General features: G+C 44.5%; 3 protein-coding genes across 8 annotated transcripts in view; 2 read left to right on the top strand and 1 right to left on the bottom strand.

The window, feature by feature from the left end:
* ABCC1 (ATP binding cassette subfamily C member 1) overlaps positions 1–5143 on the bottom strand; it is a 46014-nt gene extending 40871 nt beyond the window's left edge. The window contains exon 1 of the mRNA XM_058816000.1: positions 5031–5143. Coding sequence (XP_058671983.1) covers positions 5031–5078 — 48 coding nt within the window. The 5' untranslated portion in view covers positions 5079–5143. The remainder of the gene's footprint in view (positions 1–5030) is intronic.
* Positions 5144–8359: 3216 nt separating this feature from the next.
* Positions 8360–12616, top strand: CEP20 (centrosomal protein 20). 4 transcript variants are annotated; one of them, XR_009275441.1, is made up of 5 exons: positions 8360–8406; positions 8846–9043; positions 9644–9761; positions 10550–10692; positions 12182–12616. XR_009275441.1 is itself a non-coding variant. In XM_058816087.1 (5 exons), exons 1-5 carry the CDS (start codon positions 8379–8381, stop codon positions 12256–12258), a joined length of 528 nt encoding a protein of 175 aa, XP_058672070.1. In that variant the 5' UTR covers positions 8360–8378; the 3' UTR covers positions 12259–12616. The 4 variants fall into 4 exon arrangements, 2 of the variants coding, with proteins under 2 accessions (XP_058672070.1, XP_058672069.1); XR_009275440.1 differs by having other exon boundaries at positions 10553–10692; positions 12182–12259; XM_058816087.1 differs by having other exon boundaries at positions 9644–9728; positions 10553–10692.
* Positions 12617–17990: 5374 nt separating this feature from the next.
* The window catches only part of MYH11 (myosin heavy chain 11), a 54360-nt gene continuing 48722 nt past the window's right edge, over positions 17991–23628 (top strand). For all 3 annotated transcript variants that reach the window (XM_058815951.1, XM_058815950.1, XM_058815952.1), the window contains exon 1: positions 17991–18042. The gene's annotated coding sequence lies outside the window, so the exon portion shown is untranslated. The remainder of the gene's footprint in view (positions 18043–23628) is intronic.

Raw genomic sequence — 23628 nt, 5'->3', positions numbered from 1 at the left:
ACAATCCTACCAAGGGACTAAGGTAACAGCTTAAGTTGGGATAAACTGTATGTGAAGGCAGCACAGGTGCAAAGAGTGAGGAAACAGTAATGCAAGGAATTCTGACTCTATTAAAAGTAAAGGTCAGAACCCGGCAGGAGGCTTTTTAGAGATGTGACCCAGAGTGACTCCAGCCAACCCCAGCTGACCTTCACTCGCTCCCAGTATAGCTCAGTGTTCAATGTAAACTGCATTGCAATTGCATGAAATGGCACAAGGTACTCAGGCATTTTGCCACCTTTTTTGCCTTTTTTAACTTTTCTGAGCAATTCTGAACTGCCAGCTGTAGAATGGCAGGTGATCTGTTCAGAAAATCCCCATCAACAACAGATTATCAGGCTCAATTTCCCTGGTTTTCCCTTAAATTGATCTATTCTGGATCAAGGGATATCTTGAAATAAATATAAACCTAAGTTTAATTTTTCTATGCACATTTAAATTTTCTATGCACATTTCTATGCACCCTTGCTCATAAATGGAAGAAAGCTGACAAATAACCCTCTGGCTTTCATTGCTAAAAAACGCAACAGCCAAGGCATGAGAATCATGCAATCTGCTGTTAATCACAATGAAGCACCATTTTGTGTAAAGGCTTCCTTGTTTATCACTCTGCTCCTCCTCTGTTCCAAATGCTGTGCACATATGACCTTCCTGTGTCAGTGACTATGAGCATTTTGTGACCTGCACACTCTTCAGCAGAGACTAAACTCATGGCTTTTATCAGGCTCACCCAGGACCCTCCCACAGCACCTCCAAGTCCCTCCCCAGCTTGCCACGAACACAGAAGAGCACTAAAGACATATCGCAGAGAAAGAGCTGCAGGGCTCCGAGAGCTGTGCCAATTTACTGCCTATCTGATGTGTGACAGCCACAGATCTTCAGAACTTCATGAAATTGCTCCTTACATAAGAAGACTGGTTTTTCTTCAGAAGTCTATTTTGGTAAAACTACCGGTGTCTTCATAAATAACATAAGCACAGCAGCTGTTTGTGTCACACAGTATCACTTCACAAATGTCAGTTAATAACCGCAATGCATTAAAGAATATTAATACTTTTTTTTTCTTAATAAAATTCTATCGAGCTACATTATGGATCTCTCTCACTACAACAAGGTCAACCAAATACAAAACCTCTTTGACAAACACTAAGAAAACACTTCTATTTAGGCAGACAAACATGCCCAAAAGCCTCAGCCAGAACTCTGCACAATGGCAAAGGAAGCAAAGCCCAACCCCTCCCAGCTGGTCCCTAGATTTTGTGTATGAGGCTCTGCCTCACCTTCACTCACTCAGTCTGTTCTTCTGTAGTTTGTTTTCACACAAAAAGAGCTAAATCTGGCACAGTGTATGGATACCACGTCTTTACTAACAGTGAAGAAGCTTCACAAAAGCTTCTGAACAAACAGGGAAGAAACAGGCCAGGATTTACAGCTCGAATCATTATAGGATTTTCAAAACAAAACAGGGAATCTCAAAACTTGCTTTTCTCCTAGGAGTGAATGCAATTACTCACTTTTAATCATTTCTCAACAACAAAAAGCCCAACTAAAAAACTGGAAAAAAATTCTGCTAAATTTCCACTGAAATAAAGAACTTCTATTGAAATTAACTTAAAAAAACAAAGTGTCTGCCTGTGAACAACACGATAGGAACTTATATTTATACAAACCATTTATGTCACATTCCCCTAAGTATTAACAAGAAACTCGAAATTTTCAGATGCATATTTCACACTTCTTTTTCATAAAACACTACTGTGAGGTTTGAAATCTCAAAGTATCACAAAAACTGTTAACCTCTTCCTTTAGCAATTTCAAACATGAAAAGACTTCCTAAGCATGATACCACAGAGTTTACAAGCTCTGAAAAAAAAATGAAACCAAGATTTTATTCAAAGAAAAAACAGATTATTTCAAAATGCACATGCACTGAGACTATGCATGTGCTGCTCTCTCCAGACAGGCAGGTCAGGAGGCCAGAGTGTACAGTGAGTTCTACATCTGCTGGGACATTTATCCTGCTTACCTGGAGCCAGTGCTCCTCACCCTGCTTCACCTCTGCCTCTCTGTGTGCTGCTATTGAAACAAGGCAGGCTGTGCTCAGACAGCACTGATATTCTAGCCAAAGCTATCTCAGTGTGTCAGGTCACAAAGTTTTACAGCTTGAACGGGCCCTTAAATTCACTGAACTGGAATGCTAGTAGTGCACTACTTTTTTCAAGCTTTTATTGTCATCAACAACTATCAGTAAATAGTAACTTCATCTTGCAAGCTGTACCTTTCTTTATATTATGGATGGAATATTCGTTCCAAGACACTCAGTGATGGTAGAGCAAGCAAGGATTAACTGTACTTGTCCAAAAAGGGAGTCTAAAGGAAGCAAGATGCAGTAAAGTTCCATAAGAGAACTATATACAGTAAAATCTGATAGCACAGTTAACACACTGAGTAGTGTGGGAATCCTTAAATTCAGAAGGCTTTGGGAAAGTTGTAAAAGGTAGGTCTTAGAAACAGTAGAATTGCAATTAGAGCTAAGCAGTAGCTTCAAGATTTGTTAGTACCCACCCTTCCCAACAGGAATCCCAGGACAACTTGTTGCTGTGCTGCAATAAGTAGGGCCACAGAGGTGAGACAGTGAGAAAGGAAAGGAAAAAACATCATGAAGATGGCAGTCTTCCTTGGGTTCCTGACCTTGCAGAGTAAGTATTAAATAAAACCAATCTGTTTAATTCTCAGACAAGAACTTTCAACAATAACATTCCTTGGGCGTGCAAACAAGAAAAATCCTGGCCAGCAAAGCCTAAGAAGATTAGCACACAGTTTTAAGGGTCCATTAGGTCCTTTCAGCCACAGTCTCCCCCACAATTTAAAACTGACCTGCCCATAACTCAGGATCACCTTTGACAGAAAACACATCATCTCCTTGAAGCCGAGTTTGCCAGAAATCCCTCAGCTCCACTACAAGGCTCCAGGACCAAAACAGCAGATGCAGCCACCACAAGAATGCAATAACATGTGCCACTGTGTATCCAGCTATCACCCAGCTCTGAGAAGCACAAGAGTGCTGTTCAGAAGCCAGGAAGAACAGCAGCCCAACCACAGGACATACCTAAAAGCCCACTAAACTCTACATATACTTAGACAATTTCTGAAAATCCACTACAGCTTCAGCTTTAAAGAGCAGCAATAATGGAAATGTCAGAAAAAGCAGCAGCCAGAGTACCCAAAGGCACCCAAACTGGCATTTCTACTCTCCCCTACTGGGAATGATGCAACAAAGAGGAAACAGAGTGTTACTTGTGAAGACAAGGTCAGCATGAAGGAAGTTTTTTCCAGGCACATCTAACCCTCACTCAAATGCACAATTATTCTTCTGCAGGATCAGAAGAGCCCAGAAATCAAACAACCACAGGATCTTTAGCTGCAAGAAATGAAAGGCAGACTCCATGTGATTTGGAGAAGGATGTCAAATCCCAAACACTGTGAATCAATGCAATTAGTGGAAAAAAACGTATGGAGTAGTTTTTTACAAAAATACCAGAAATGGCTATAATAAACATGAGAACAGTTTTAGTAATAAAAGAATCTGCTGTGAAAAATCCTATATAAACTGGTTGCTTCCAACTTCCTATGTGTGGCACAACTTCTCTTGTGCCTACCTGATGTTACAATTTCACAGCTCAAAGAATGAGCTGGCAACTCTTTGTCACAACCCTACTACTCTCTCCAGTCAGTTTCTCCATAAACTCATTCTGAAACATGCATTCTCCTAAGCCCTTCAAATGAAAAGTCTCATTCTAGGGAAGAGAAAAAAAATACGTATAATGACAGTTCATAATTAAGGCAGTTCTGAGAAACCTGAGAAATAGCAGAAAAGAGATATTAGTATAAGCAATATAAAAGCAAGTTAGCAGTCACTTCTAATCAGCTGAAAAAAACTAATTGTCTTAGTCTTGATTTTAACATGATGATTTTAACATGATGATAACTACTCAGTAATATCCTAATTGTTCTTGAGATAAATAGTACAATGGTATTTATTGAGACATCTGATTCTGTTTTATTTTTTCACTACTAAGGCAGCTCATTAGCTCAAAACTATTTGGCAAACATCTGATGAATACACAAGTAGTTCTCTTCTTATGTTGACTTCAGTAGCTCTCACTCCAGATTTATTTTCCTAACTTCCAGCTCTTCCCTTCCTCCACGCAACCTCCTTCTACACACAACCAGTTTGCTCCTGAGATGAATTTTCCCTCCGGTGCTGCTCCAGGACCGGCGTGTCCCCGCACAGGAACCCGAGTCTCAGCCGAGCGAGAGGCACCGCATCGTGCCCGCACCGCTCACCTGTGCCTAGGTCACGCACAGCACAGCACAGCACCTGCGCTCACCCCTCTTCGCTAAGGAAGAGCCAAAATACTGCTGTAAAAGGTGCGATAGAAGCCTCCTCCAGCCGCTCTCGTGTGCCAGTAGCCGTCAGATACCGTTATTGTTGTTACCCGCACGCCCCGAGGAACGCAGCGAGCGGCCGAACGCGTGGGCAGAGCCCTGTCCCGGCACTCGGAGCTCGTTCCCAGCGCCCGGCAGGCACCCCCTGGCCAGTTCCCCTCCAAGCATCCCCCTGCCGGAAGCCCCGCACACGAGGCGCGCCCGCTCCGCGACCCGGCCGTGGGGACACCGCGCCCAGGCGGAGACCACGAGCGGCCGGCCCGGCACGGCCCGGAACGGCCCGGCACAGCACGGCCCAGCCCGGCCCCGCCGGCCCGCGGCCGCTCCGCGCCGGAGCTCACACGCCGCACGGCCGGGGCGCACCGCAGCACCCGCGCTCTGCCGGAGAGCGCCTGCACCGCCGGCTCCCGCTCCCCCGCTGCCGGGCGCAGCCCCTCGGGCTCCGTCACCACCCAAGCCCCACCCGGCTCCCCACCATCCCTCCGTGCCGACACCGGCAGCCGCCGCCGCCGAGCCGCACCCGGCCCCATGGCGCCGCTCACCCAGAAGGGCTCGGAAGCGTCCGCGCTGCAGAAGCTCTCGATCCCCATGGAGCGCGGCGAGGCGACCGCGGGCTCCCGCGGCAGAGCTTTCCCGTCCTCAGCTCTCCGGCCGAGCGGCGGCGGGCGGGGCTGGGCCGGCAGCGGCAGCTCGGGGCCCTGATTGGCTCCGCGTCACGGGGATGCCGAGCCCCGGCCGCCGCCGCCCGCGCTGCGCGGCCCCGCCTGAGCGGGCAGGGCCGGCCCGTCAGCGCCGCGTGCGGCACCGCGGGTGCGCCCGCAACGCCGGCCTGGGCGCGGCCCGCGGGGCCACCAACGCCTCCGCATCAGGGCGGGCGGCGGGCCCAGGAGCCTCGGCCGGAGCCCGACGCGTGCCTTTGTACAGCGCAGAAATGCCCCGCGCCCCCGGCAGCGTAGCCGGGGCGGAATCGCTGCCCCCGGAGCCCCGCGGGCGCGCCCGCCTGCCCGGCTCTGCTGCCCCAGCAGGCTCCAGGGCCCTGCGCCTCGCACCCGCACCTGCCCGCTGGGCTGGGCCGGGCCGGAGGCAGCGGTGGGCACGACGGTATCGCCCTCTCCGAAGCGCTGCTCCGGTCCCTGGGAACAGAGTCCCCACGTGTTCCCCGGGGAGAGGCACCGCAGTGCCCCGCTGGCACCCCGGCCCCGCAGGATCCCAGGGGAAGGCCCCAGGGAAAGCCTAAGCTCACCTTCAAATAGTTCACTTCTCAGCGTGAACCAGCTGTACGGGTTTCAGTGCCCTTGACTAGTTCAAGTTGACTAGCACGAACAGAACCAAAACAACTTCGTCCACAACCAGGTTTGCATCAAAATACGCAGTAGTTGAGCTGACTGCACAGCCGTGTGGTTGCATTGGGTTGTCTCTCACGGTGTCTTTACATCCTATTTAAAATGCACCAGTTAAATCCGCAGTCAGCTCGCCTGACTACCAGAATAGCCCAGCTAGAGTATGGTGGTACATATGTAGGAATGGCATTACATGCTGCAGGAAATAGCAGGGTGGTTACATAGTACCCTACAGTAATATCTGAAATCTTTAATCACACAAACCTCAATTTTAAATGTTCTTGTCCATCCAAAGCAATCATGGTAACAGACAAAATTGTTAATAAGAGACAGGTCTTGTTTGTTTAATGTGTAACTTGAAAGCAGGAATCGCACACACAAAAAATATATCACAGACTGCTTCTTTATTCACCTGCCCTTGCAGAGCTGCAGTTTCAGAGCTGTGCTAGTGGTGGCCAGATTGTCCATCTGGCTGCAATATTTCTGCTCTGTCCCCCTGGATCCTGCATTCTCAGGGTGTCAGGTCGAAGAGCAGCAGCAGCTGAGTCCAGCCCGCCCAGCTCCCGTCTGCGCTGATGAGCGGAGCAGAATCTTCACAGAAAGATCAAACCACACACGTTGGGTGTCAGAAGTCCTAGGAGTTTGTCAGTTTAACCCATACCTTAATTCATATAATGTTAAAATCTTTATAGTATTGCAAGAGAACAGCTAAATGTTCAAGTATGATTCCCTTTATTTTTATATCCAAAAGTAAATAAGCATGAAGTAAGGAGTGTCTAGAAAGATACATTTTTTACCCACATGTTTACTGTAAGCTAAAAAACTAACAAAATTTAAGTTTCGCATTCCAAATACTTTTCTTTCAGCCCCAGACTGTCCCAATGTCACAATTGCCATGCTTCATGTCAATGATGTTTCTCCTCAAAAAATTATTCTTGGATTTCCACATCAAACTAGTTCTCTTCTAATTAATTCTATTTCCTTGTAAACCAGAACACGATCAAAATACAGAGTAAATAATTAATGTGAGAGGAAGCCAAAGAGTTCAGGAAAAAAATGTAACAGAATATTTTTTGTGGAGGAGAAAAACTAGAGCTGACACGAGGCCAAACTTTTAGAAATACAGAATCAAATCTCAGAGTACCAGAAAGTCACTGAACATAGATTTCACAAACCATTGTTGTAAACAGTATCTTTTAACACACAGATTAATACAACAAATAGAAACTGAAATCTTGTCTAAAAGGGAGATTCCCTTGTAAGCAGAAAAAAGAACTACACAAAATTCTATATTATTTTTTTGGTAGAATACAAATTGAAGCAGCACACAAAACTGAAGCAGTGTGGAAAACTGCAAGAACTTATCAACGAGAAATCAGGTGTGATGGAAAAGTGACTCATAAAGTAATGAAGAAGTTTGGAAGGATGCAGAGAAACATGTTTAGACTGAAAATGCCGTAACATTAAACATAAGCAGCTGTTTGTCCCTGGAGTCGCCCTGGGGATCCGGGCAGCGGGCTCAGGGTGGCCATGGGGCAAGCACTGCTCTGACTCGTTGTCAGCGACTGCTGGGCTAAGGAAACACAATGACGTCACCACCACTTCTGATTTTCCTAAATTTTATTTATTGACCTCTACCAGAGAGGCTTTGGAAGACTGTCATATAAATATTTGCTTTGAGAGGAAATGTAAAAACAAACAAAACAAAACAATCCTAACAAACTCCCCAACTCCCAGACATAAGCCTTGTCTTAGCCTTTACTGCCTAAGACAACTCACATTTTCCTTCAAGCCCCAGCAGACAATAGCAAATCCAGTTTGTTCACCCACCCCGGCTGCATTTCCTTTGGGAAATGCTTCATGCATTGACAGAATAAACACTCTTGACTCATCCCAGCAACACGGAGCACACACACAAGCCTCCAGTCACGCCAGGGATCCTCAGGCTTGCAAAACACCCCGTATACAGTTACATTTTGGCAAGTCCTTCTCATTAGAAGCTCAGCTTTGGCGAGTCCTTTTAATCAACAGTACATCTGTCAGGGCCTCCGTGTAGAACTCCCCCGCTGCACACATGGAAGAAATTCTCGCTCATTTTCCATGCTTCCTTCCCCGATTTCTGCCAACCTCTGAAATTACAGAAGGAGAAAGCGTGGCACCCCTGACACTGCGCCCAGCTGACGGAGCTGGACAGCAGGAGACACCGAGCGGTAGCTCCACGGACAGCACGGAGGCGCTGCTGATGCTGGTTATTCTATCCCTGCACGACCCGGCCTGGGGGCCGCTGGCAGCAGAGGGATCCCCCGGGGCTCCGCTCCCTGAGCGGCCGGACGGGAGTTGCGCTGTCCCCTGAGGGAGCTCCCGGCCCCGCTCTGTTCCCTCAGGGCGCTCCCACCACTCGGCCCCGCTCTGTTCCCTCAGGGAGCTCCTGCCCGGCCCCGCTCTGTTCCCTCAGTGATCTCTCGGCCCCGCGCAGCTCCCTCAGGGAGCTCCCGCCGCCCGGCTCCGCGCCTGCGCAGTGAGCACGGCGCCATTCGGGTACCGGCGGCCATGGCGACGGTGGCGGAGCTCAAAGCAGGTCGGGGCCGGGGCTGGGGATGTCTCGGGCTGCCGGGAGGGCAGGAGCGTGGATCGGCCTTTCGCGGCCACCCGGATGGGTCTCAGAGCTGCCGCGGGCGCTCATGGGGGCCCCGTCCCTTGGCACTGCCCCCCCGTCATGTACTGCGGGCTGTATATTTCCGTATATTTCAGTATTGGTGCAGTAACATCCTGTTAAGTTGCCAGAATGTATGCTTGCGACTAAAAAAATAAAAAATTGTATTTGTGACTTTTCTGAAGGCTGAATTTTATCTGGGACGTGCCTGGCTGGTGGGTCCTGGCACGTGCACAGGTGCCGATACCTTATCGCTGTGGCGCTGGCACACGCCAGAGCTCCGTTTGTATCGGGGCTAATTAATGCTGCTGCTGCTCCTGGAATGCGTTCGGCTTTAAATTAACGCGCCTTTTTATGGTGGTAGTTCTAAAGGACACACTGGAAAAAAGAGGAGCTCTTGCCCAAATCAAAGCGAGGATCAGAGCTGAGGTGTTCAATGCCCTGGATGACCAGAGCGAGCCGCGGCCCACGCTGTCCCGGGAGAACCTGCTGATCAATGAGCTCATTCGGGAATACCTGGAGTACAACAAGTATAAATACTCAGCATCTGTTCTGATGGCAGGTATTGGCCATGAATTTGTCTTATCGCTGTAATAATAATCAGTGATTGTTTGGTTAAATAATTCCATTGATATTATGGAATCAGTAAGTGTGACAAGCTGCATAATCTTGTCTTCCCTTGGGAATTAACGGGGTACAAACAACCTCTCCACAGCTCTATTTGCAGCATTTAGCCAAATCACTCCATTCGTTTTCAAGAAAACTTACTCTCTTCTCCTTTACACTTGAGGTAAATTGTTTGGCACAGTAGTCGATGCAAAGGCAAGAAAACTTGATAACAGCCTGCAAACTCAAATTTCTTGACATGCCTGAGAGTAGTAGTTTAGAGAAAGAGTTGTTTGCCTGATGAATTTATCTTTATACTGTAAAACTTCTTTAATATTTTTCTTACATTCTTTAAGAGTGAAGATAAAAACTGTAATGTGCTATTGTAAATCATACCTGTATGAATCACTAATGCTTGAGTTCCCTGAATTACAATACACTGTTACTTATTAATAGTCTAAAAGGGAGGTGTGTGCTCTCGTGATCTTTTGAAGTCTTCTATTAATTGGTGACATTTTTCTTACCGGTCTTAAGATCCAGGGATTTTGTTTTCCAGAATCCGGCCAGCCTGAAGTGCCCTTGGATAGACAATTTCTTGCCAAAGAGCTGAATATAGTTGAAGATGCAAGCGGAAAATCAGTGTAAGGAGGAATTTTGGAATCACAGTATATTCTGTATGCCACTATATTTTTCTCTTTAGTGTAATTATAAAACACATATAGATGTTCTCAGTAATTAAAATGTGGCTGCTCCCACGCATGTTCTCAAATGCTGGATTCAGCTTCAGGATGCCAAACATGGGGCCGTGTTCAGGCATACTCCAAACTAACACTGCATTCTGCCAACACTGTGGCATTCCCCAGAGTGCCCTTGTGCACCAAAACACATCTCTCTTACCAGTACAGTCTACAGAAAGCAGATCTGCTCTTTGCACATCTGTGAGTTGCTATGTGGAGCAATAGCAAGATCAGATATAAAATCAGAGTGCTGCAATAACACTGCATTAATGACCTGAGGCTGAGGCAGGTTCAGACACGTTCAGCACTCTCTGTGCTTGTGCTGTCTGAACCTGTCAGTGCTTAGGAAGAGCCAGGTTTGAGATGTGCCATGGTGGACTGGCCCACCAAAGTCTGATCTGTTGTGAGTGTGTGGATCCTTCTGATGCATGGGTGAGAGTGTGCATCTGTGCTGAACACTCCAGTTCTTCACCTGCCAGGGGAGCTGAAGTTCAGTGGGGAGTGTCTCTTAGTCTGAGCTTTCTAGGGCAGTGTTGGTGCTCAGGAGGAGCTTAGGTCTGTGCTTATTTACGTAATGGTACTTGGATGGGTTTTAAGTCATTAAAGACATATGTACATATTGTAGAAGTAAATATTAAGATCTAAGAAGTCCTGGGGGAAGGGTGTATTTTTAATGCTCAGTATTTCATAGACTTTACAGACTACTTTTGAATTTCTCCCTTAAGCAGACCTCTCCTGTATGGAATTCTCTCTCATTTCTTACATGCTGGTAAAGAAGAAAGTACCCAGAATATCCTTCCAAAAGCATCCTTGCTGAATTATCCAAAGCAGAACCTTGGCAAACCACTTGCTGAGAGAAATCAAAAAGGTGTGTGCATTGTTACTTTTGCAGAACTTTTATCTGTGACCAGATTTCCTAGACCATGGATATGTCTATAATAGCATAACCATGCAGCTGGACACTGTGTGCCTCCTCCTCTGTGCAAGGAGTGCTTTCATCTGACACCAAATGCCTTTTCCCTAAATGTTCAGCTGGCCAAATTGTGCTCCCTTATATTATTATAAACTTGAAAAGGGTCAGCTAGAGACAGTTTCACTATACTGGGAATTCAGCACAATATTTTAACCTAAATTCTCAATAAAATATATTTAAAAATGAGCATATCTCTGTTTCTTATCTGGTCTAACCCAATTTCTATAGAAAGTTTTTAACTCTTCAGCTGTCAGTTCTTTACATGGGCATAAACCTTTTCTGAGAACATAATTCAGATCCTATTTGCCACAAGAGCTTAAGCCCAAAGTTCACTGCTCTACAGTAAACACTGCTAAATCTTACTTGCCTTTTCTGGTCTGCTTTTGGACTGCTTACAATGAATACCACCCAAGCTAGAGAATGAAAAGGTTCATTGGCCCAGCTTTTTCCTTCAAAGAGACTGCTGGGCATATTGCTTCATTTTTTACTGTGCAGATTTATTATTCTCCTGTTAATACTGTGAACTGTCTGGTTTGTATCCAAAAATTTCAAAAGTATGAAGCCTGAGATCTTACTGACATCTAAAAAGGGTGAGAAGTACTAACAGTTTTTTAACAGTTAATTCATTGAGACAATGATGTTTTTCTTCTGCCAGAAGAGGGGGCTGAAGAAACAAAATTTCCATAGCAAAACTACTATAAATTACCTCTTTGTTAGAAAACAATTATTCCTATCAGAAATTCTTCATTTTTAAAACAAACTGAGTGTATAGGAGAATTGTTTTTAAAGTAACTTTTGTTTCTGCTGACTCTGCAGGGTCACCCTGCCCTGTTGACTCCAATATAACTTCACGTGGAGATTTAATTGGTTACTGTTAGTTACAGAAATCAGGATCAATCATGAGACACAACAGCACATTGCTTTTTTAGAACTAAGCAAAAACTTACATTTTTAAGGCTTTGAACCTTTAAGTAAATACATTCTGAAATTACTATCTGCATGTGTTTGAGGAGTATGTTAGTAGAGACCTAAAGGCATTGGGTTTAAAATACTAATTATCCTACTCTTCGTTAGGCTGCATATTCAGGTAATCAAGTCCATTCATAGACTCAACCTGCCAAGTCTCTTATTTAACATCTAACTTGCTTTTCACTTTAGAAATTACCTTGTTTATTTAGATGTATGAGTATCCCAGCAGACTGGGGATCCTGAGAAAAGGTGTGAAATACAGTGTTTATCTCCTACAGCTGTATGGAAACAGTAATCTGTAAAATTTCCTAAATCCCCTATAATGATATTGTGCATCCAAGTTGGTAATAGTAGAAGATAACAGGCATTGGAGCTCCAGATCGTGAGAGTATTTTTGTCTGTGTTTCATTTTCAGACAGAATTCCAGAACCAGGAAGGATGGCTGGCACAAGCATCGAAGAGCCTCTTATTTTACAAAGTATAAAGAGATGATATCTTTCATTTTCTAATTTCTCATTTCAAGGTCTGTCAGATTTAATTTAGGACATTCTTCATTTCATACATTTCTTCAATAAATCCAGTGGGACCATTTTAGCTTGTAACATCTGCTCATGAGACAGGATGACAAGGTCATGCTTACTGTCAATTTAAAAATGGTAGCAAAGCTCTCTTTCCCCAGTGCTGATAGAAGGAAGACTGTATAGGAACTCACATTAGTGAATCCTGTGTCCAGAATTGCACCTGAATATACTGAGTTTATCCAATAAATTTTTATATAATAACTTATAATTCTTACATTTATATCTTTGTGTGTTTTTCCTGTGTTTCTGAATAAAATTTTTCAGTTTTATTCTGTGTGGTATTTTGAGAGTGTTCAAACTAAACATTTTAATCATTCTTTTTAAAAAGAAGCTGTAACTTTCAGATAAGTAAGGGAAAAGAAATTCTAATAGAAGAATTGAAGTGCTTTAGAGGGATAGTTGTTTTTAATTCTCCAGAAATGGGGACTATATTTATCTTCATTCCAGCAAACAAACAAGGGTAAGTTTTTTCCATCTGGAGTTGCTATAAATTGTGCAGTGTAACACTGGGTATATGGGAGGCGAAGGAACTTCTGGGGTTTTTTCCCAAACAACATGAAACTCTAAGTTGGGCAAAGCTAAAAATAAAGTTGATAGTAGATAACTGATTCCCAGAACTCTTTTTTAGCTGAGATATTTACATGTTTTGAAATGGTAATTTATTTTAAAAGCCAAACTTGCAGGGATACCTAAAAAATAACATCTATTTTTTTCTCTTCTCATTTTACCAAAATGCCTAAATTTTAAATACATCCAGTGGTACTGAGAGGAGTTTTGTATAAATAAATCTCTAGAGTCAGGTCCTTAGAAACCTTTGTTGTTAGATAAATGGTAGTGGGGAGGGGGGAAGAGAGGAGGAGAACCTGCAGTTTGTGAAGGACCCCAAGCTGTGAATTTCACACTGTGAAATTTTGCCTTTATCTTGATTTGAGCCAGTTAGCATTGCAGGGCTACTTTTTATTTCTCCCAGCAGCCCGTACTCTGATGTGGGATTGCAGAGGCTGCAGTTCCATCTGAAGCCTCAGCAGTGAGCTCATCTCCTCCGTGTGACTGGCAGTGCTGGCAGCTCCTCCTTGGCTGATGTGTGTGTCTCAGGAGTGCTGCCAGGAGGGGAGGACGTGTGTTTGCAAATAAACCTCAATCAAATCCGTCTGTAAGTCCCCTGCAGCAGTGGCAGTGACCACTGGATCAGACAAGGCAATGTCTGTGTGCTCTGTGCTCACACCTCTGTCACCTTCAGCTGCTGGGCTGAAGAGCCATCCCTGAATTTTTCATTTGATTTTCTGGAAGTTCAGTGCTAGACCGTGTTTTCCATGAAACAGTGGATCAAATCGTTATGTGTATTTGGATTCTGAATTGTCTTTTCAAGGGCAAAGAAAGGCTCTGAAAACACAAAAGCTCAATCCTTCTCTGCTGTGCAAATGTTTCGGTGTAAGCAAAGCCACTGCTACTGCTTTCTGTCTTCCCACCATAGATCATTCAGATGCTGCCCAGGTGCCATGGAGGTCCCTGGGAAATTCATTTTTGGTGATAGAAATTTTAAAAAATTGCCTAGGCTGAAGAAGACAAAAGGATGTTTGGTACCTGCCCTTTCCCAGGCACACAGCTCAGCAGGCTCCTCTCTCTCCACAGTCAGGAAAGCAGAGGCTGCTACAAAGGCATCCTTCACTGAGCTTTGAGGTAAAGATGTATGTCTGAAATCAGAGATAAAATGCATTTGAAACAAAGGGAATCCTTGGACTGTTTTCTCTGGGGATTCACCCATTGTACAGACACTGTTGGACACTAGGTGAATTTGGTCTGTTTGCTCTGGGTGTAACTTGAATTTCATCTAATTCTCCAATACCCTCACAGCCCACATCTGGGGGTTAGAAACAATCTCTTGTTTCAAAGTATAATCATTGTACAAGCAAACTAAAGGCAAATTAAAACATATTTCCAGTGATGTTTATTTACAAGAAAGCTTTGAAATATGTCTATGAAAGTATACTGGTCTAATAATATTATTAATCATCTAGCACTTATCTTGTCAGTACATGAAATATGAGAGTATCTTTCAAGACGCTGACATACAGCAAATCCTCTAAATGTCACACTGCCTGCCTTGTTACTGGGTGAAGAGGAATTGCAAATCTTTCCCAAATGAATGCACTTAGCATTCCTTAAACTTTTAAGGTGAGATCAATATTTAGATCAAAATATTTCACAGGCCTAGAGTCACAGGTTCAGGTTTTAGAAGAAATTGCCACCTAGGTGAGCATACACAAAAATTATTTTGTTAACTTCAGAAGTTGCATAATTGCAGCCTGGGATGTCTTGTATTAACTGCCCTTATTCTTTCTGCTGACAACAGAAAATTTAAAAAAAATACAAGCATAAAGAAGTTTAGGGTCTTTAAACAGCAAAATGCATTTGTGAGTTTTGTTGGAGATTGAACAGTGACCAAGAGCATTATGGAGGGAATGCCATTAAAAGAGGCTGTTTGTTGTCTCAGCACATTATCACAAGTGAAGGTGACAAGGAGCCAGTGAAGTCTGGTGTGGATATCAGATCTGGAAAGCATTTTGGAAGAACTTAACCTACAAGTTTTAAAAATAAAAAATTCTTCAAGACCAAATTTTTGCTCTCCCCTCAAAGGAGAGCAAATTGTGTCTCTTGACTGCAGGGCAGCCGTACTGTTTGAGAGGTTTTAGTTTCTGTCCTGCACAGAGGAGATTTTTTGAAGCTTTATCAGCTTCCCCTGAGGAGTCAGTTACATTTTCCTTCCTGAGCACCCCCATGTCAGGCTCCCAATCTCGGTGTCACTGGATCAGTTTTCCGGAGGACTGATTAGCCCTGGGTAATCACCTTTAGGAAAAGAAACCCCAAAAGCTTTGTTCACTCTTGCAAACACACCCTTTCAGCAGCAGCTGATTCTGACCTGCTCTGTGCACCTCACACACTTCACCTGACACCTGCAGCAGCGAGAAGCACAAACACCAAGCAGTTGGTGAGTGCTTTCCCTCATCAGGCTGTTCTCAAGATTGATTGTCCTGGCTTGGACACAGACTGTCCCTCCTGCTGCAAGGGCACAGCTTGACACAGGGGATAATCCACAAGTACAATTACCTGTTCTAATTACATTTGTCATCTTGGAGAAACATGGTTGGTAAAACTTGAGTAAAAACATTTTTAAACAAAACAAAAATTGCTTACCTGATGCTTTATTTAACAAACTAACATCACTATCTGTGCTTTTCTTTTTTCCCCTCTCTTGTGTTCAGGTTACATCATGGTAAGGCAGCTAAAAGTTCACTTCTTTCCTTCTTGGGTCCTCTTTTCTTTTCCCCAAGTACAATATTTACAGTGCAAATTCAGTAAGGAGATGTTTAAGGGTAGGCTTCTTAATGCTTTATTTCTTTCTAGAAAAGTAATTAAAACAAATAAATAAACAAATCAAGGGGGTTTAAACAAAGCTTATTTTCTTGTAACAAATTCATCATCCTCTGGAAATCCACAGTTTTCATTTAGAGGCAAGTTTGGTTTAAAGCAAACACCACAACTTTCAGGAACCCCCAGGCAGGCTGTCAGATTAGTATATTCTTACATTAGCTTTTAAGTGAAGGGTGGAAGCCATGCTTATACTCATCAATTCCTACCCCACATGGCTTGGGAGTGAAACTCTTTCAGTCCCAGCAGTAAGCAGTAATATTTTTTTGGACTTTCCAGCTCCGTTTAATGTCACATCATATATCACCCTCCAGCAGTGCTGCTGTTAAACTCCCTCCTCGGGCAGCAAGCCTGCGTGTGCAGGGGTTTGCAGAGCAGCCAGAATAATTTCCACTCCTTTTTAAGCTACTATTATAATGTGTCTGCTTTTGTCAAACAGCTGCATGTGTTTAAAAGGAACTTCTTAGAATAACTTTGATGAATGTTAAAATGATCATACTTTTCAGAGGATTCCCTTGCATTTCATTGTGTTTCTAATTAAAAGCTAAGTTTGCAATCAAGAAACTGCAGGGGAAAAAAGTAAGATGGGGGAACTACCCTGCCCTGTGAGGAACATTCATTTGGCTAACAAGGACAAGTTTCTTGGATTTATGTGGTGGTGATAATTTCCCTGGCTTTGCTCCAACAAAGTCACACATGCAGAGGTCTGATATGGCGCTGCTGGGTCCTGGAAGGCTCTGCCTGGCTCCGTGGCAGCCCCACACCTCTGCAGACACCAACCCTTCCTCTGGCAGGACAGTCTGTGACCTCTGGGACTGTGTCACTGCCCTGGCAAATCTGGTCTTCTCCAGCTGAGGCCCAAACTTGACACTGCATCTGATATTTCTGAAATGTTGCAGAGCAGAAACCCCAGGGCTCTTTCCCTCTCTCCTCTTTGCCCAGATTTTTTCACCACTTGCCAGAACTAGAAGGGGCTACAGGTCTATCCCACCTGCAAGTTTCTGACCCAGTGACAGCAGAGGGTTTCAGCCCAGCCTCCCCTCATAGGTATTTTTTAAGATGATGAGACCAATATGAGCCCCATCCATCTTCCCCAGGAGGGTTTATTTTCCAAAGAAGACAGAGCTGTTGATGTTAAGAGAAATAATTTCACTCAGGCCTGTGCTCTGATCCTTTGGGTATACACCATATTTAGTCTGTTGCTGAGAGGGGGTTGTTTCGGTATTTTGTATTTGGCACGTCCATGGGAATTCCTAGAGGATCCTAGCTTTCCCTTTTTGGGATATCTCCATCCACAGGTCCTACTGCACAAGGCTGTTGGCTACTAGGGGAGGAAGGAGGGGGGACAGCTGGGACTGCAGGTTTGGGGGGTGTGAGGAAGGTTTGATGAGGACCAGAGCAGTCCCTAACCCCTGCAGCTCTGGCTCCCAGCAGCCTCTCCTGCTCTTGCTGCCAGCACACGGTGCTGCTCCCTGTTCTGTGTGTGCCCCCCCAGCTCTCCACCACTTCTCTTCTACATTTACGGGCACAGGGAGGTATTTCTAGGTATTTCTTAAATATGAACAAGTATTTACAATTCTTTCTCAAGAACTGAGCTGCACACTGGAAAGAAACTTTGGCAAATCTGCTGGGAAGGTGGCAAACAATCCTCTTGTTTCCCAGGGGCAAAGGAGGCTTAAACCAGCCCCAGGCTCCAAATGTCACATAAACACAGAGAGACCCAGAGCCACAGTCCTGCTGTGTTAGGAATAGCCCTCTTTGCCCAAGCAACCCCTGAACTCAGAGACTTAGCTCCAACAAAATGCACTGACAGTGGGTAGGAACATCCTGTGCCACACAGGCCATGACCTGTCCTTTGCCCTTCTAGGCACAGGGCCATGAGGGGCAGGGATACTGCCAAGGCAGGAAGGAGTTAAAGGTCCATCTGCTTTGTCAAACAGCAGGGAAAAGGGTGAAACCCTGAACTTGTGATTTAGGGGCACCCCTTTCATACATCTTTTTGAAAGCCAGAACCAGCTTTCTTCCCTAAAAAGTAGCTTGGGGCAGGAGCCACAGCCCAGGGTTAGGCCCCGAGCTCCTTGGCTCAGGCTGTGCTTTTCAAGCCAGGTACCAAAAGGATTTTCCAGCAGGACGTGGTTTCCAGGGCCCCTCCCCACTGACAAGATTCTCCTCCTCTATATAGGGAGGCTGCAAAGGCAGCAAGGACTGGGCTGTCCCGGCTGGTGGCTGTGTCTGCAACTCACTCTGCTCCCCCCATTGGACACCTGTGAGTACCGGGGGGCCAGGTCCCTGCTGGGGACAGGGCTGGGGGCTCACACGCTTTGGGAGGGGGACTCTGCCAAGTTAACTCTTACTCTGCTCTGCAAACACATCCAGAGCCCTAACCTGGGCATGGGAACAGACCTCTCAGATGTGCTCGGGCGATTCGTCCTGGGTTGTGTTACTGCTTGGGTTCTGCTTAAAATGCATAGGGACTGTGCATGCTGACAGTGGGCACAGGTGTTCTAGCCTGCCTCAGGTCACTGCTGGCACTGCCATTGCTGGGTCCAGCCTGAAAGACACCAGAAAGGCTGCAGAGAAGGAGCCCACAAGGTGCAGAGCAGCGCAGGTGGTCCTGGCAGCTGCTGCAGGGAACCATCACTCGGGCATTTGGGAATGAAAAACCTGAGCTGCTGAGGTTCCTAAACTCTCAGTCCTAATAAAGCACTGCTGAAAGAAATTGCAACCAAATAAAATAATCAGTTCATCAGTAACTTATTCTTTAAAGAGGAAAAATGCTTAAAAATTAGAATCACTTTTACATAAATGCCCCAGCAGTACATATGTATGTTTTTAATATGCTGGGAACAAATTTGAAGCAAAACTAATCTGACAATTTACTGAATTACAGTAATTTCAAAGGTGACATGCCTTTTTTTAAAATGGAAAATAAAGCAACAAACTTATGAAAATCTCCCGTTAGTAAATTAAAGCGACAGTAGATGGCAGTGCAGAAAGCAGCTTCAGCGCCATCCCACAGGTTCACGGGCTTCTTTCACCTATGTGTGTGTGTGTCTGTGTCTGTGTGCATGCACACCTATAAAAATGCTGGTATTTATGTGAAAGGCATATATGTTTGCATAATTAAGAAGCATGATGAGATATTTTCAATATAAGAGAAATCAGAAGGCTTGTCACTATCTCATACATTCATATCAGTAAAACCTTTTCTAAACTACACTTGTTGAAAGACAAGCCCACCTTGTCCTTCACTCCCAGCCTTGCCCTGGCAGGCAGTTTGCAGCAGGACTGTGTGGATAGACTGACTGGCTCAACTCCCCAAGTCCCCCGTTCCCTCCAGCCTCTCAGGCAGGGCTGAGTTGATGAAGCCCCCGAGAGCAAAGCTCTGATTAAATTGTCACTTCAGTTCAGTGCCCAGTTCTGCCCTGGCTGTGTTCACTTGGATGTAAACAATGAATTTTATTATCTCATTTGCAATTGACACACTAGTCCCTAAAAGGTATTTGTTTTGAATTTGTTATCGTTACATTTTTGTGGAACAGAGAGTATTGAGCAGAACATCTCCTTAAAAGGCAGCATGGGGATGTATGCAGAGATCCCAATGCTCTGGAAATCACAGAGACTTATTAGTTGCAAATCTGATGGCTTTTAAGTATGTTAATGTCAGGAGAAGGCAATAGCTAGAGACAGCTTTCCAGCGTGTGCAAAATCCAGTTAAAATTATGGATTATTTGTGAATTACAATCAACATACAGAATTTTATTTAGTAAATAGAATGACATTACAAGAATTTGAAGTAGCTGGTATTTTCCAGATAAAGGGAATCTAGCTCTTTTTTCCCCTTCTTTTCTGATTTTTACAGTTTATAACACTGGCAATAACTAGGGCAAATTTCTTTTGAAAATTAGAAAATTAATCAAGTGTTTAGTCAGAGTTATGTAGTAAATCACATTAAAAAGGTGAGATGACTTTATTATAAAATAAGGTACTCACAGAAAATACGTTGAAGTATATGGAGAATGCATTACCAAAAAAAGGTGAAAGGCCAGGAGGGATTGATAGCAGTGCTCATGATAAAGCTGTCAGTGCTGGGCAATTCCAGTTCCTAAATGAAGGTCACAAGGTTAGGATTCACCCCTAGATTATCTTTTGGTTATCTTTTTTTCCAAGCAGTGCTCAGTTGGATGATTCAGTTAAGCACTGGAAAGGTAAAAGATAAGGAAACTGGAAAGATCATAGGCAAGAATTACTGTAGCCCAAGAAATGCAGTTTGAGTCAAGAGCAGGTTACTGCTACACTCTTCCATCAGAAACTACTCCTGAGAGCAGGACTTGGTTTTTTTAAATAATAGGTTCTATGTTCCTGTGTTGCAATAATTATTCCCTGTGCAGATGTGATAAGGCTTTATAGTGACATGCACATCCTGCAGAGGAATGGAGAAGTGCCCTTTATCTTTTCCTTAGGGGAAAAGCAGCCCCTCCAAGCTCTGACTCAGGAGGCAATTCTGCTTGGCCAATAACCTTTTAATTAAAGTGAACTTCCTGGGAATATTTATATTTCATTCTTGAAATAATATACTCAGGACAAACTAGTTATAGAGACAGCGTTCAGCTTCTGTCATTAACGTGGAAAGAGAAAGGACAGTGAAGGTCAGGCAGATATCTCCATAGTGGGACAGCAGACAGAGGAATACCTGTGGAAGCATCCATGTGTGTTTGTGTTTTCAACAAGTACAACAAATGGATCAGGTTAGGTGTAATTTGGCACAATTCTAAGGCAAGAAACTTCACAGCAGTGGTATTTTTGTGATTGCTTTTCCTCCTCCCACTCTCAGGATAACTCATCTCTGGGTATAAAGTGTACACTCTTGTACATGATTTGGGCTAAATGGATGAGAACCTCCGACCAACTCTTGCACATGGATTGGGGTCTGCATTTCTCTCAGCCAGCCCTGTGGGTGAAACCCAGGAACTGGCTAAAGGGTCAATTGTGCCTTCCCAGGGAATGTTCTCAGCAGGCTGCAAGGATTCTCTCCCCTTAGCCCATACTCCCAGTATCAGTCAGTGCAGTCTTGATCAGAGATGGACCAGAAGATATAGTGCCAATTATTAATCACCTTCAGCATCTCATTAGCAGCTCATTAGTCCTCACCAGGACAAATTAATTGAGTTTATGGAGCTTATATTCTACCCCTTTCATTCAGATGGAAGACTTTCCTTTATAATGAAAATTAATAGTGCACATTAATAAAAAAATTCAATTATTAATAGCCATTAATCCACACTTCATAACTGCATATCCTTTTTTACTACAGTGATAGTCAGAAGCTGCTAAAACTTTATCCTTAGATTCCAGAGGTTCAGTCACAAAAAGCTCTTTTCACATAAATCCATGTTTTCTCCTCATTGTGTTTCAGAGTAGTTCTGGGATCCAGTTCTATTCACTAGTTATTGTAGGGGATCTATTCTTGCCATAATCAAACTAGTCCTAGTGTTTGGATCTAGGGAATAAGAATCTGTATTTCCAAGTTCTGCAGTTCTTTCCACCTTATATACCTTCCAAATGGATCTTGCTTTGAAAAAGATTGAATTAAAAACTTTGCACCTGTACATACAGGAAGAAGTAGGAGAACATAGTCAAATACAGACAGACCAGCTCTGAGTTTCATGTTAGAATCTGTGGAAGATGTTTTTGACTTAGCCTGTAACAAAGAAAGGAACTTTTCCTTGGTCCTTGGGCAGCAGAACAGACAAACCTCTGGGATGTCCCACTGTGACATGCTTTGTAACAGGCCAGTAGTTTTAGCTATGGCTGGGTTTTTGAGGTGGATGGTCAGGATGATTTGACAGTTTGATTTCCATCATCATTTTCTGTGAGCAGCAGGGTGTCTGTGAATAGCAGGGTTTCACCCCATGAAGCTCAGCTCTGCAGTTCAGTCTCACTTTTGGTGTTTCTGAGAGCAGTACCTAATTCCTATTGATATAAAAGTGCTGTCACCTGGCATTTAGCCTCAGGCAGCACTATCCAACCTTTCTGCTGCTTCAGCATGGCCATGCAGCTCTCTTCTGGCCATGGGATGGGCTGAAACCCCTGTCTCCACTGCTGCAGCAGTTCCTGCCGTGCTGCTGGGGCAGTGGGGTGGAGAACATGCCTTGCCTGCTGCCACAGCAGTGGGAGAGGCCAGGGCAGCCCCTGCTGCTCCCTGAGCCCTGTGAGCTGCAGCTCTGGGATGAGCAGAGCTTCCATGGCTCCCCTGTGAGCAGCTTCCCCCCGCAGCCGCCAGCTGGAGGGCTCAGCAGGAGAGAATACCATCTCCATTATTGGAACTGTGCAGCTCTACCAGCCCTCTTGGCAGCCAGAGAGCATTTTCTGCCTTAATCCACACAGAGGTCAAATAGTTTCCTCTTGCTCTCTTCCAAGAATCTCCTGGGAGCGAGCAGAGGGACACATCCTACAGATGCTCCCTCACAGAGCCTCGACCACAGGGAGCACTGCTCAGGGGCCAGTGGCAGAGAGCAGGTCTCCCTAACACATTGACTGCACCTTCATGGATTATCTGGACAAATTTTCCTCTTTGGGATTTCCAGGCAAGGTTCTAGAGCAAGCACCTTTTTTTTTTTTTTTTTTTCTTTTTTTTTAAGACAACTGTTGTTGCAGGACTTTAAAGAGCTGGGGCGTCTAATTTCCGCTGGATTTCAGTGGGATATCACCTAACCTTCTTAGGCACCTCTAAAAATCCTGGTTTTGTTTTTAAGCTTTATGTCACCTTCCACATGATACATGTTTCCTTCTCAGACCCCTCATACAGTGTGGCCTTGTAAAAAAACTTTAATCTGTGGGAAGGCTTCAGGGACAAATATTTGGAAAGCAAGCTCTGGTACTCCCAGAGCACAGTGTGTCCATTTGGCTACATACCACAGAGCTTGGTCCTTACAAATATTGTCCTGCTTATGGGTTGACTGCTGACATCTTTAGCAGTCAGTTCTCCAAGCTCCCTCCAGATTCATGTTTTTTTGAATGCTGTAAATATTAAACTCATTCTCAATAAGGAAATGAAACAGCCTCTGTCTCCTAGAGATGTTTTTCTTGGGCACACACTATTTGTAGCTCCTCCCTAGCTCTCCTCTCTGCTCCACTGCACAGCAGGTTTCCCAACCAGCACACTCTTTTTGCCCTGGAGCAAACCACAAATCCTCTGTGTACTCCTTGCTGCATTTAGACCTGTGTTCCCAAGGGATAGAGCAGAGCACATGCAAAGCTCCAGCACTATCAGCACATCCAAATTTTAGTGGCAGAGCAGGAGAGCAGCTCCCTGCTGTCTCAGCACCATGCAAAGCAGCCTAAAGTCCCCACTGGCTCTCACCTATGGGCAGATACATCCAGCTGCTTTTTCCCTGTGCAACTGCATGGCATAGCTGCATCATCCTTCCAGTCAGAGTTCAGAGTATCTTTTAGCTGCGGCAATTCCAGGCTTGTTTCATTTCTTCTCTCTCTCATGTGATAGACATTTACCCTTCAGAAATGACCAGCTCCTACTGTCTGACCCACGGGGAGGGGCTACCTCTAAATTACTTCTTTTTCACCAGCAGTATTGACAACAACATGATTTTTCTGCTTTTTCTGTTGACCTTGTCTTAATCATAGTCTTCTCCAAATTAAACATTATTAAGTGATTGGAAATAGTCCTTTGCAAGAAAGGTTCATTTCTGTCCTTGCTGGAACACAGCCTGGGAATCATCCTTCTACTGCTTATTTCATTATTGCACTGATATTTCAGTATGCGCCCAACTGCATTTGGGTGATTGGAAATTTTGTGTTTGTCTGAATTCAATTAACTTTGTGATGGGCAAGA

This window comes from Ammospiza caudacuta, chromosome 17 (genome assembly GCF_027887145.1).
Source record: "Ammospiza caudacuta isolate bAmmCau1 chromosome 17, bAmmCau1.pri, whole genome shotgun sequence".
NCBI lineage: Eukaryota > Metazoa > Chordata > Aves > Passeriformes > Passerellidae > Ammospiza > Ammospiza caudacuta.
This window is presented reverse-complemented; position numbering and strand designations above follow the sequence as displayed.

What these genes read in the sequence shown, in the direction of transcription:
- CEP20 (XM_058816086.1), top strand. Translation starts at nt 8,379, where the DNA reads ATGGCGACGGTGGCGGAGCTCAAAGCAG. An exon ending in GGTGGCGGAGCTCAAAGCAG is followed by an intron (nt 8,407 to 8,845) that starts GTCGGGGCCGGG and finishes TTATGGTGGTAG; the next exon opens with TTCTAAAGGACACACTGGAA. An exon ending in TGCTGAGAGAAATCAAAAAG is followed by an intron (nt 10,693 to 12,181) that starts GTGTGTGCATTG and finishes TTTCATTTTCAG; the next exon opens with ACAGAATTCCAGAACCAGGA.